The sequence below is a fragment of the Emydura macquarii genome, unplaced genomic scaffold (genome assembly GCF_026122565.2).
Source record: "Emydura macquarii macquarii isolate MOO-44397 ecotype Brisbane River unplaced genomic scaffold, CSIRO-AGI_Emac_v2 contig_1119, whole genome shotgun sequence".
NCBI classification, from domain to species: domain Eukaryota; kingdom Metazoa; phylum Chordata; order Testudines; family Chelidae; genus Emydura; species Emydura macquarii.
The window spans coordinates 8,403,656-8,417,377 of NW_027131256.1; the positions used below are offsets into that span (position 1 = coordinate 8,403,656).

Here is a 13,722-nt window from a genome sequence, read left to right on the forward strand (position 1 = left end):
CCAAAAGTTAGGTTCAGCATGAAAAAAATACATCCTGAGTGGGGTTGGTAATAATCTACATGAACTATACATACTCAGTGGGAAGGAGACACCTGGGAAACAATGATGCTGAAAGAGATCTCTGGATGGGTGGACAGCAAGGAGGCTGACATGTTTTTAGAAGCCTAGCCCACGGGCCAGCCAGGCAACCGCATTCTGTGCAAACTGGCGCCTCTGCACTGCCTCCAACTCCAGCCCCAGCAACAGGGAGTGACAATAACCCAGCCTGGAGGTGATGCACGCGTGGCTCACTCTGGCCTGAGCCTCATCTGGAGGAAGGGGTAGTGTCTTAGCAAAACGCAGGTGGAGGGAGGCTTTTCTTTGTGTTCAGCGCTGGTGCTTCCCGATCCCCTAGCTAGTAAGGCCCTGCTTACACCAGCAGTGCGGCGGTGGTATAGCCATACCCGTAAAGCATTGCTAGCAGGGACACAGCTTGCCTTGACACACCAGCCTGTCAGTCTAGCTTATTCCAGTCCCCCCCCCCAGGAGTGATGGGACAGCCCCCCCGCGGGTTTCGCACCACTTTGCTGAGAGGGGGCTGGATGGCTGGGATGGGAGGCCAGCTGGGAGACAGGCGAGGGAACATCTTTTATTGGCTCCACTTCACCAGCCAGCGCTGGGCGCGGGCACGGAGCTGCTCCCGCCCAGGGCCGGGAAAGGGGCTCAGGCCATGTCTACACGAGGCGATTAGGTCGGCAGAGCGGTGTCGCTCAGGGGTTGGGGGGGACACCCATTCTCCTGACAGGATGCCCCCAAACGGACCGAACCCCCCCCAGTCATAGACACAGCGCTGGGGCAGGCGGAGGATGCTCCGGACAACACAGCCACGGGCCCGGGGCGGGCCAGGCTGTACCAGGGCAGCTCTGTCCCCCGCGCGCGCTAGGCACCCCAAGGGCCCGTGGGGCTGCGCGCGGAGGCCCCAGGGTGGCCCAGACCCGCACCCACACCCTCCCCCCCCAGAATAGTCGACTCGGCACTCCCTCCGCCCAAACCATTTAGTTCTGCTTCGCATTTCCTTTATCCTCCCCCCCTTTCCCGCTCTGATTTGGTTCCGCCCAGCCCCGCCTCCTGCCCTTGTAGCTCCGCCCCACTCCTCGCTCGTCCTCCGGGCGAGTCCGCGGCTTCGGTCCCTCCCACCCCCGGCAAGATGGCGGCGCCCCTGCAGGGGGAGGCGGTATGGAATCGGCTGCACGTGCCCTGGCCGGCGAGCTGCGCTACGGTGGCCCTGCCGGCCCAACACCCCGCAGGTATAATCCGAGGGTAAAGGGCAGCAGCGCCTGGGAGGGGGCACCGGGCGGGAAGAGCAAGCGCGTGCCCCTGTGGGCCGTGAGGGAAGATGGGAGAGTGGAGGCCTGGGGGCTGCAGTGGAGGGATGCGGAGGGGGAGGCTGCAGTGGAAGGCAGCCCTGGGGTTCAGTGGGGAGGAGGAGGATAGTAGAACTCAAAAGACCAGGCCAGTGTGTGAAGTCCCCCATATCTGCAGGCCCTTCAGTACTTTCCATTCCTGTCTGAAAAACTGGGGCACACCTATGTGATGCTCAGATCATTTGTGACTCTGAGACACAGCAAGGCGCACACTGCATGGTGTGTGTGTGTCTGTCTGTCTGTCTGTCTGACGGGGTTTGTGAAGAATCTGGGAATGGATTTTTAAGGGGTCTGATCTCGTAGCTTTAGTCCCAGAGTTCTGCAGGTTTGTGGTTTGAAAACGGAACAGAACCTGACTAGAAGTGAGCATCAGGATTAAAAAACCCAACACCCCCCCACAACTCACTACCTGGTCATTTTATGTCTTATCCCTTGCAGTTTTAAGATGACAAATCCAGATCTATTGGACTCTGTCTAGTGATACTGCCTAGACCAGTTGAGTTTCACTGTCCAGGCTGAATGAAATGGAAAACAGAAAAAGTGGGGAGAAGTCAATGACTTAAAATTCTGTTGAAATGAAACTCCAATATGTTAGCATCACACGTAAGGACTAAAGAATGTATTGAAGCAAGACTAACAAACTGGTATTTGTTCAAATGTATTTGAAAACCAGACAAGTAGTCCCTAGTTTTTGTGTGATGTGTTTCTTTGGTCCTTGTGCTTTGAGATGTGTATGTTGACAGCATACATTTATGCTGTCCTAATATGATTTATCTTCTATGGAACTTGAAAACAGTTAATTCAATGTCTCTATTTTTTCCCCAGTGAGATGCCTTCCAGCTGTTGTTAAAAGATGTTACAATGTCAGCACACTGCTAAAGAGTAAAGCTGTGGATTCAGAAGGAAGAGTTTTACATTCGATCCTTTATGGTTTCCACAACAGAATGTCTCACCATAAAACCTATTTGTCTCTGAAACAGGTCAGCAGGAAGAAGCTTCATGCAACAATTATGGTTGGAATGAGCTTTCTAAATTTCAGTTATGAGTCCAAAGCACTTTCTTAAAACTTTCTTTTGAGGAAGAAATTTGGCAGGCTTGTTTTGATTCGCAAAGTGTGGGTTTTGATAGTTTCATAACACTTTTTGCTTGTCTTTAAGACCTTGTAAGTGGGTTCCACTGGTTTTTGAACCAAGTCCTGCTCCTTTGTAGTCAATGGGAATTCTGCTATTTATTTCATTAGGAGCAGTATTTAGACCTTTTGTGTTCAAATGAAGACCCTAAATAAATATAATTAGATGCTTTTATCCATGTTATGCTTCTTACAGTTCATGAATAATAGAAATACAAATCTTTGTGTCCCATTTTTAATCGGTGGGGGAAAATAATCCACAAGCTACCTCTGAAATACAACTTCTGCAAACTCTATCCTTGGGAAAGAACTGAGTTTTTCAGAGCAGCTTTCAAAAGTGAAGCTGAATATATTTGCTGACTATGATCAATTTTTTTAAAATTCAGTGGTATTTTGTCTACATATAATAAGCATGCTGCTCATTGCTGTAACAAAATTGAGGTTACAACCCAGGTTTTCTGACTCTCTATCTATCCACTTGACACACTCCCTCCTTCTGAAGTCATTTTTGGAAACTTAATTAAATACCCCCAAATAGCAATATGCAGCCTACAGGATTCAGCATTAATCAACAATCTGTTTGACCCAGTGTAAATTCCAGTCACAATAATGTCAGAGAGAGATCCTGCCACCCTTACTCAGATATTTGAATGTACCAATGTACCAGACCCAGAAGGTCCACAAACTGTCCCTGGCAGACTGAGAAGGGGAAATGTTGCCTAATTTAACAGACAACTCTTAGGCTAAGAAACTTGTTTTTCGGAAAATATCCACCAAAGGAGTTTCTCTTTTCAGGTAGAACAATGCTTAAAGCGTTTAAATCAGATGAACTTGATGGGCTCCATTCAAGACCTGGCTGAGCTGTGCCCCAAGTAAGTTGCATGAAACTGCATATCTTACCACCTGTTATCTTTGGCCATATCTACACTGCAAAATTTGGTTGACACAAGTTAGGTTGGCATAAAGCTGCTGCAGTTAGTATATTGCTTGTGCGCATGCGTGCTTGGCTCCTTGCATCGGTGCTGTGCATACTCACCAGGTGTGCTTGTGTTGATGCACAGTGTAGTGTGTTATCTCTTACACAGTGCACCATTGATAGGTACCCCAGTGTTCAATTTACCACCGTCCAGCTCACTGTCTTTTGGGAAGTTTTGGCAATGCATGGTGGGGCAGAAATGAGTTGCACATGGGGTGCCTGGGAGCAAGGGCTCAACTTCCCAGTACACAACTGTCTCCATCCCCAAATGTCATGTATATCCCATAATTTTCACGCCTTTTTGAAAAAAATCCCATGAAACTGCATGGCCCTCCTCACTGTCCACCATCTCTGACAGAAACAAGGAGCCTGCACAATTCTGCACTATAAATGTTGCAAGCAAAGGACACACAATTCTCCAGTATTTGCAGAGCTGCATGAAGAACCAAGTCAACGAGGAACATGATGATTTCTTGAAGGACAGATTCGCTGTGGGACATAGCCAGAACCAATTCAAGTTGTTAGTGGCATTAACAGAGCAACTGCAGATGGTGGAGAGCCACTCCTGGTCCCAAGAAATGAGCATTGAATGGCGAGATCTCATCATAATGATTAGGGTGATGACCAGTGGCTGTGGAACTTTTGGATGCACAAGGCCACATTCCTGGATCTATGTGCCAAGTTCACCCCATCCATCCAGCACAGGGAGACAAAATGAGAGCTGCATTGACTGTGGAGAAGCAAGGGGTGATTGCGTAGTGGAAACTTGCAGAACTGGATTGCTATCAGTCAGTGGGAAATCATTGTGAAGTTGGAAAAATCCACTACTGGGGCCATTGTCATGTAAGCGTGCAGGATCATTGTCTCCTGATACCTCTCTTTGTACCACTACCTCTTCTAGTACAGGTAAGTTGATGAAAAGTTGACAGGTGTGTCCTGTTACGTTGGAGGCACTATCAGTACATTACTGTAATGGGAAATACAATTTCACTTACCTCAGGTTCCTTCTTCTGCATCGGGCTTGCCCATGCTCAATTGCCTCGACCTCAGTGGACTCTCAAACGTCCTGACTCACGCCATAGCTGGACCCTTGGTCATGTGTCCCCCTTCCTTCTATTATTCCTCTTTCACTTCCCACTCATCCTTGCTGTTCATGTCAGGAGCCTGTGGCTCAGACTCCTTGAAGGTATTCACAATGGTGGAGGGGTCTCCACCAACTATGGCATGCAGCTCTCTGCAGTTTGGCACCGGATTGACTGTTGACCTGTCTGGCCTTCTGATACGCCTGATGTCGTTTCTTTGCTTTCATGCGGTACTGCTGCTGATCTGTGACGTACCCCGTCTTCTGCATGCAATCTGCTCGTAGATGTCCACGTTTTTTCAGCCTCTTCTCCCTGCGGCCCAGGAGAGCCATCATCTGTCTACTCCAAGTTGGAGCACATCTGGAGTATGTAGCCGTCATGGTCAACGGGGCAGTTGTACACAGCAATGGAGAGCAGCTAGGTGTGGTTGCCAAGCTGGACAATACGGAAAAGACATTTAAAAAATTCAGGGGCCCTCAAAAGAGAGGGAGGCCTTCTGATTTCTGTGACTCCTAGGCAGTGGAGTTCATAATTGTGACCAGAGTGGGGTCAGGCATTGTGGGACAGCTGCTGGAGGCCTGTTAGGGTGGACCTAAGTAACAGTTTCTACACTCGTGCTGCGTCAACCTCAGTACATCAACCGTGGCTCAGTGCCACTTGGGGGAGGTGGTGTTACTACGCTGCTGAAACAGGGTGCTGACATTGGTGGGAGACCGATTTAAAAGTAGACACGTGCACAAAGGCACCTAACTTTGTAGTGTAAACATTCCCTCCAAGCTGCTGAAATCCGCAGAAGAAACTATGAATGTTAAGTGTAACCATCTCCTTACCCTTCTATCAATGTAGGAAAAATAAATCTGAAAGTCCAAGGGAGTGCTTAGTTCCCAGCCAGCCTGTGATAGAAGTAGTGGCGGTGAAGATCTTGGGAGGCTGCAAGCTCTTGCTGCGCTTACTGGACTGTTGTTGCAAAGCATTTGTGTATCCTTTCTCTTTACAAAATGATTTTCTAATATATCTCTTGCAGCCCTTCCTATTCAGCTTTCTGGTGAGAACAAAACTGGAACTGCTGTAGGCTTGTAATTGTTGATGGACTCAGCCAAGTAATTTTTTTTTAATTTTATCAAAGAAGCTTCAAGTTTCATGCATCTGTTTTTGTTATTAGGTGTGAAACTCAGGCTGATGGCAGGTTTGCTATTGCAGCCCTGAGTAACTCAGGGTTTGGATATCCGTAGCCTAAACAATTACCAAGGATATTGCTTTTTTGAGCTGCTTTCTTTAAAAAAAAAAACCAAACAAACAAAAAAAGCATTATGCTCACTGAGTTCCATTGTACATTGTTATATTGTTGTCTAACCTTAATCAGCTTAATTTTCAGCCTGACTGTTAAGCATCTGTGTTTGGAAGAATACATCCTCTTGAACACTGTGGTTTCAGGATTGTTGAGCAGGTTATGGTTTGTACATTTTAAAAACTAATCTTTACTTTTCGTTGTCTGTCGTCTTTCCCCTTGGTATTTTAACCAGCAGATGGCATGGTTGTACTTTGGCCTTTCTGCTTAGTGAGCTATCTGTCACCAGGATAGGGTGGTGTAGTCAAGGTACTTTCCTTCCCACTTGACCTGTTGATTTCAGATGTGACAAACAATGTTCTGACACTGGATATCTTGTAGGATGCTGTAGTGGATGTGAAGTGTGCATACTTGGCACTTAGAAAATTTCTCTAGCATTAACTATACCACAGTAAGTGTGGTTGGAATTATTATTATTAATACAAGGTATTCCCATGACAGCAGTTTAACCATAAATTCCTTTATTAAATCCAAAGGCCAAATGATATTTATTTGCTGCTCCAAACATGCCTTAAATGCCTAAGCGATAACCACATCCATATAGTAACATGCAGTTATACATATGGATCAGACACTTACAACAGAACTAGACCCGTGGTACTGAAACCAACTGGACGGGGCAGGTACTAGAAATGACGCCTTTATCAGCCCCTACATAACTGAAATTTTATTTTTGTTTAAACCAGTTTGAACCACCCTTGATAAATAGGGCGTCATCTTCAAGAACTTTTTCTCCTATCTTATCAATTACTTCCCAGGTCTGTTTTTTTCCAATCAGCCTTATTCTTTCAAAGCTTTGCCACAACTGCTAATAGGACCTGCACTTTACGTACACTGCAAAGCATATATTTTCTCTAGCCAAGTTCATTTCACCCTGTGCATACCTGTCTAAATCCTACACAGTGTCAATTTGTCACAACGTTTTTTAACATCTGGGTCTTTCCAGTAACCAGTCTGACCTGCCTCATGCTGAAAATGAAATGGATAGAATGGAGCCCTTCCCCAATGCCCCTGATTATTTTTTCATTGTTTGTCTCTCCACATCATTGCTTCATGCACAAACTGTGCAACTAGACTAAAAACTAATTCATTGAAAAAAATGTAGAACTTCTTGCATGGCTTAGTTCCATATTGACCTGACACCTCCCTCAGGCCAGAAACCAGCATTGAGGAAGCAGTTTACCTTTGGCGGTCAGGCTATTTCTAGGGAAGAACCGGTTTTGAGATACAGGGAAGGGAAGGTGGTTGGAGAGCATGAAGTCAGAACCCAGAAGTGGGGGTGAGGGAAGAAGGAAAGGACTCCTTTAGGAGAAATGGGGAGGGAGAGGGAGAGGCAGGTACTAAAGATTAGTGTACCTGCTCAGTAAATACAAGTTAGCTTGTGTCAGCTGCTGGCTCATGCCCATGTATTTTTTTTAATTTTCCCAGGATTCTTTCTAGATGTGTATTACAAAGCCTCATTTCTTTATATGGGGTGTTGTCTGGCTTGCTGCAGGAGGTGTCCAAGACCCAGCAGATGCCTTATATTAAGGGGTTTACCTTCCCTTCTGAAATCACCAAGTTTCTGGGACCCCTTTATTTGGAGATTAAGAAGAAAAGACCTAAAGTACTTGCAACAAAAAAGGCTACTGGATGGCTGAACAAACTATTCGCAGGACCTGCAACAGCATCCAGGCCCAGTAAAGAGAGAGGCCTGGCAGCTCCCACAAAGGTCAGCAAGAAGACCAAGAACATCCAGCGCCCCATTGACATTGGGAAACCAGTTCTGGTGAAGAGAGCTAACAAAGGTAAAGAGTTCTAATGTAGTAGTTTTGGTGGGAAGAGCCCTGTTAGCAACTTGCCCCAAACCTTGAGGTTCTACCTAATTTGCATAAAATGGAGCAAAATCCAGCTGCCATCCTCGAGGTGTGAGCTCAGGGATACCACCACAGGCCTCTGCATGAAATGTTTCATCTTAAGTTTCTCTGGTCCAGATTCAGGCTGGGATCTGTAACAGAAGAGTGGCAAGATGATGTGCTTTGGCCACTCTTGCCTTTCACATTCTCTTCTGAAGTGTAAAGGTTGGCCGTTTTGTTACTGTTTTTCTGGAAATTTGTGAAGGCTTGTTTGGGGAGAGTGTTAAGTAATGCTTTGCACGTCCACGGTGCATTCCAGTACAGGATCTCAAAACCCTTGACAAAGATGAACAAATTAAGCCTCCCAACAGGCCCTGTAAGGCAAGGCAGGTCATTCTTACCATTCCTCCCCCCATTTTATAAATGGTGGGGACAGTGAAGCCAGGTAAATTGGCCAACTCCCAGTCAGCAGAATCTAGATCCTCTCACTCCTAGTTCTGTGCTTTAACCACTACATAACCCTTCCAGCGGGGATGGTGGCAGATGCCAAAAGCATCAAATTGTATGTGTGTCTATTTTTATCCACTTAATTTTTCTGTTGTCCTCTGTGAATCTTCCCATCCATTTTGTTCCTTTCACCTAGCTGGCGGAGATGTATCGCACATGTGGCTCCTTTTCTCGCCCCTCTTTGAGCACTGATATGAGCCAGTTGTTAGTTAGCAGCTTATGACTTGGTGTCTTCGATATGGCTGTGCAGACTGAACAGCCAAGCTGGGGTGAAAATGTAGTTGTGGGAAAGGACTCTTACCAAAACTAATTCTCTTCCCATTTTTAAGCGACAATCTTTTCTTTCTCTCCCTCCCCAGGGAAGCAGTTGGGATTTGACATCAAGACCTTATGTAGGAAACTTAAACCCGGAGTCCAAGAGGTTTGTGTGGCTTAAATTAACACATGTTGTACCTTTTAAAGATATTAGGGCTCAAAAGGCTTCTTCTGTATTTTTGTGATGGAAAATAATCTCTCTACTTTGCCATGGAAGCCACTAGCTTCACTTTCCATGGCTGACCTTTTCTTAGCTCCTCGGATTGGCATGGAGGCTTTGAGTAGACAGTGTCATTTTATCTTTTGTTTGTGGATGGGAGTGCTTTACAAATGAGGGTATCGGTCTCTGTTTCACAGATAGGGAAGCAAGCAGAGAGAAGTGAAGTAAGCCCCCAGAGTCACAGAGCGAGTCAGTGCTAGAGTTGGGAATAGAACTGTAATCTCCTGAACTCAAGTCCCTTGATCTTAACTACTAGACCACTGTCCCACTGCCTCCCTGTGTAATAAAGGATGTTTCTGTAACACTAAGCATCTGGGCTTCTCTCCTGTTTAGGATCAGTAGGACACTTGGATGTTTTTAAATGCGGATTTCTTCCCTCGTCTTTATTTCAGGATGTAGACTTCAGGCTGACACTTTCCGAAGCAAAAGCAAGGTCAACACCAGTTTCTTGTCAAGCAGTGAGATCCCAGCATGCCAAATCTCTTGTGTTGAGGTTTAGGGAAACCTGCTCTTTCAAAGAACTCTCTGAAGCACTCAAAACAGCTGTTCTCTGGTGCAAAAGCAAAAAGCTCAAGTCAGAAGCTTTCTTTCTGGGAACCAAACTTTTGAAGAGCAAACGGCTGCAGCATGTGGAGGCTCAGGGCTGCAGGTATGTGTAACTTAACATGGATTTGGGGTTTTCAGGGGCGATACTTCAATACATCTTACTATTTAGGCCTCACCTATAGGGGAAAGGTGTATTGGTGTAACCTAAGTGTTCAATTAAAACTAATGTAGCTAGGGTAGTACAAACCCAGGTGTGGATGTTGTTGTTCAGGTATGAATGTGTTTTTTGTCTTGTCCTAAATCAATTAGGAACAGGTTTAAGAAACAAATAAACTTTCTTAAATCAAAGTAAAACTTTAACTCAAAATAAAAGTCCACTGGTGTGCAGTTGCTTAATTAAATCAATTTAATTAAATGGCTCCAAGTTCCTGTGTAGACAAGTACTTGAAATGGTCACAGATCTAGAAATGCAATTGAGAGGAGATAAATTATTCTATGAATGCATTATTCTATTCAGTGATCTGGAGTGAGTTTTTTTTTTGTTTGTTTGTTTTTTTTTAAATGAGTGAATGAATATTCTCTACATCATGGTAAGATGCAAGGGCAGGCAATTATATTTTCTATGTGGGATGGTGACTTTTTGCAATCTTGGGCTTATGATTTTCAGAATGCTTTTATATCTCCTGGCTGTGAAGGAAATGCCATAAAATGTCCAGTTTCCTAAAGCTGAGATGGTAGAATTATGCCACAACAGAAACCATTGTCTTTTTTCCTCACTGAAAAATTGTTTTTTTCCCTTCCCTTTAAAGCTTGCAAAAAAAACTGAGCTGTGTTAAAGCATCTATCTGCAAATACCTTCTCTCGGGCTTGCAGAAGGCATGTTGGCCAAAGCAGTACTGCAGAGCAAGTTCCTGGCAGCAAAGGAAGATCAAACTGTCCAGAAGGTCAAAATCTGTCTCAAAGAAGAGTCCAGAGTTTGTTCAACAAAACACAGCTATCCTTTTTGAAGACAGTATGCCTAGTCCTGTGTCCCTCTGTCCTCATCAGCAGTGTGAGCATTCACTTCACGTAAGAAAAGCAGGAGACTGTAGTGCTACTAAGTGTGTTGGAGACACAGTGGGCACCTCTGAACCAGTGGTGGTGGAAAGAAACCCTTGGCCTACAGTGAAAGGAGCTGGGGAGAACTATGATGATATTGATGACATTTTTGCAGCAATGGGTGTGTAAGTCACTGATAGAATGCAGCAGTCTAGCTTCTTATAACTGACTGTAGAAGATGAGTTGGTGTCTCCCAAGTGAAACTATTAGAAACACTGCTGAAATTAGTTTCTATAATCCACATGCTTAATTCCCCCACAATAATTAGGGGAGGGGAGAGGGGGCTAATGAGGCTGTACTGTAGACAAGGTAGTGGCCCTACTAAATGTTTCTCTGTAAAATGTGACTTTAGGGAACATGTGTCTAATGGACAGTCCAATAAATCATCAGGGGTGACAGGGCCCTGCTCTGAGGGAACAGTGGTTTTATTAGGTACTTTCATCTCTTGAAGAAAAACACAATACCTCCTAGTCCAACTGCATGAGGGTGGGAGACGTGTGTTAAGTGGTGCAATCACAGCAGCTAGCACAAAACACCATGGTTGAAACCACATCAAGGGCGAGGTGTGGGTGGAAGGAGGAGCTGGGCCACCTGCTTCTGGTTATCAAAGGAGCAGGGACTTGTCAAACCCCTCCTATGCCAGGAGAGAGAAGTTTTAAAATACTAAATGTGTGTACCTTAACTACAGAGGTTGTCATCCTTTTTTTTTTTTTTTTTAAGTATATTTGCTGCTACTAGAGAAGCCAAACGGTTTGGCTCTGTAACATCACCATGGTCTGACAGCAGTCTTAGACTTCTGGCATGAGAACGACAAAGGCACTGCTGTAGGACCCAGCCTAAGCTACCCACACTCTAATGGCTTGGCCAGAGCGTGTAGGATCTGAAACCTAGTTCATGGGCGAGTGATCCCTGTGGTAAGTCTAGTGATCAGGTCTGGAGGGACAATCTAAAATCAGTGTCTCAGAGCCGTTAAGGTTCCATGGATCATCCCAGTTCTTAGAGAGACCCTTGCCTCTTCAAAGTGCTGCTTCTGTGCATGAAATAGCTCAGCTTGGGGAAGGGGGTAAGTTGGTGTTTCAGCTTGCACGGAGTATAGCTGAGGCCACTTTAAGGGTAGCATCCAACTACACTGCATTGAAGTCGGCTAGCTGTGGCGTTAAGATTTAAAAAAAGCCTGCCTTTATCCATCAGAGGACACAAACCTGCTTCCTCTGAATTACTACACTGCCAAATAAAAGTACAGAGGATAGGTACAAAGCCTGCCTACTCTTTAGATAGTGTTTCAGTAAAACACTCCATAACATCGCTGGCAAGCCCAGCCAGAAGCAGCTTTAAGTTGGTTACTTTCTGGGAAAGATACAAGTAACTGAATAAGGATGGGGGATGGATACTTCTGGCTAGTATGGTAGCCTGTCTCTACCAGGGACCAGCACCCGATGCTTCAGAGGAAGGTGTAAGAATAGCAGCACCCCCTTAATTATGAAATACTTAACTTCTCTAATGCCCAAGGGCCCCAATCAGCATTGAGGCATGTTGCATTTATTTGTATGTACAAAAACATACAAAGCCTTGGTCTCTGCTGAGAAGAACTCAGTTTATGGTCCTACTTCTACACTCAGTGCTGTACAGGAGTAGCCAGTGAATTCACTGGGACTACTGTGCAGTTACTGTGTGTTCATAGGACCAGACCTTAAGTGCCAGAGGAGGGGGAAGGATGCAATCTCATTTTTAAGTTCTACATTCCCTGTTCCCTAGCTATCACTAGCTGGTTGGTTTCTCATACCCATCACAGCAGAGTAAGCTTGGAGGAGAGGGAGGTGCTCTTGTGATGCCCTTGAAATCTTGCATTTATCACTGAACATCCCCATTGATCTATTTTCACCTGGAAGAATGGTGGATGTATAGAATACCCTCCTATTTATACAGCAGGTACCACATTGGGATCCTGGGCCACAGCTGGAGCTGCTAGATACTGTAACACAAAATAAGCTAGGTGCACATGCCTCCTTACAACCCATCTTTACACTAGTGCCCACAAGAAAGATGATAAAAAGATGGGGTAACTTTGCTTTTCCATCCTCTAAGTATCCAGCCTAGCGTCTCCTCTGGTATATTTTACACTGCACCATACACAGTGTTAAGTATTCAAATAAGTAAAAGTCACACTACCCTAAATCTGAAGACTGATGGTGTTCGGGAAGTGGGAAAAGAAACGCATGCCTGTTTTATATATCTCTATTTAATGATACTGGGCTTTCAGAGTAACTATGCCACTTCTGAATCGTGCATAAAGGTTTTTTCACAAGTTGTGATCTTATTTTCTTTACATACAAATAAATTAATTTCTACAAAAGTTCTCTACGCTGTTATTTACAAAGTTAATTGCTAGGTTCAGACAACAGGCTTGAGTAGTTCTGCAGCATAATACAGCAGGCCAGTCACAGAGGAAGCTGGCTATTTCTTAGTGGTTTGATTGCCATAAGAATTCACCCTTAACACCTTTCTTCTAGAAGATTCATCAGCATTTACAAGCTATCAATGTACAATCCCAAATGCTGTCACCAGTGGATTAGAGGAGTAAATATGGTAATGCCTGCTCTTTCAAAAGGAGCACCATGGGATCTGTAGTGTTCCTACCAAATAGGCAGGATTTCTGTTCATGGTTTTCGGCAGGAGACCCATTCAGAGTAAGATATATGGAACAATGTGTCTTAAAGATGAAAGGTAAGTCAACCATGGTGGAATTTAAACCTAGATTTGAAAGACTCCCTCTAGCGTATTGTATCAAACATTAAATCAGCTATGAAATACCACAGCTGCTGGATTTTCTACCAGCACAAAACTATTCAATGAAAATTATTTCTGACTCAAGTAATAGAATCATTAAGCTTTATGCATTATGCTAGAAGGAAGGAGGAGCCTGCAATTTATTCATCTGTAGCTGCTTCCTCTTGGTTAATAAATGCCTGAAAACTCAGTCTTGTCTTCTTTTAATACATTATGTGGAAAGAACTATTAGCATGCAGTTAAATCTAGGGGAGGTAAGCCTAGAGTCCCCGCTAATGGTGAATCCAAATCTAAAAAGTCAGCATCCTCACTAATATCTAGCAGCTCATTTAAAAAAAAAAAAACAAAAAACCAAAGCCATTTCCATGAAAACATTCATATTAGATTAAGACCTATTGTGGGCCTAAGACTGCTGGACAAGCAGTATTTTAATGCAAATAAGTTCTCATTCATTAGCATAGAGAAATATTCTCCTG

General features: G+C 44.6%; 1 protein-coding gene across 2 annotated transcripts; it reads left to right on the plus strand.

The window, feature by feature from the left end:
- The first annotated feature begins 1,173 nt into the window (after positions 1–1,173).
- On the plus strand, positions 1,174–11,936 carry NEPRO (nucleolus and neural progenitor protein). 2 transcript variants are annotated; one of them, XM_067546096.1, is made up of 9 exons: positions 1,174–1,286; positions 2,229–2,383; positions 3,328–3,404; positions 5,437–5,568; positions 5,966–6,043; positions 7,367–7,725; positions 8,640–8,701; positions 9,208–9,464; positions 10,171–11,936. In XM_067546096.1, exons 1-9 carry the CDS (start codon positions 1,187–1,189, stop codon positions 10,586–10,588), a joined length of 1,638 nt encoding a protein of 545 aa, XP_067402197.1. In that variant the 5' UTR covers positions 1,174–1,186; the 3' UTR covers positions 10,589–11,936. The 2 variants fall into 2 exon arrangements, with proteins under 2 accessions (XP_067402197.1, XP_067402198.1); XM_067546097.1 differs by lacking the exons at positions 1,174–1,286; positions 2,229–2,383; positions 3,328–3,404 and adding an exon at positions 3,836–5,011.
- Positions 11,937–13,722: the final 1,786 nt, after the last annotated feature.

Bases quoted from the DNA above. Each gene is read 5' to 3' on its own strand.
- NEPRO (XM_067546096.1), top strand. From the start codon at position 1,187: ATGGCGGCGCCCCTGCAGGGGGAGGCGGTATGGAATCGGCTGCACGTG. The intron at 5,569-5,965 runs GTATCCTTTCTC...CTTAATTTTCAG, and splicing joins TGTTGTTGCAAAGCATTTGT to CCTGACTGTTAAGCATCTGT. The intron at 8,702-9,207 runs GTTTGTGTGGCT...TCTTTATTTCAG, and splicing joins TTAAACCCGGAGTCCAAGAG to GATGTAGACTTCAGGCTGAC.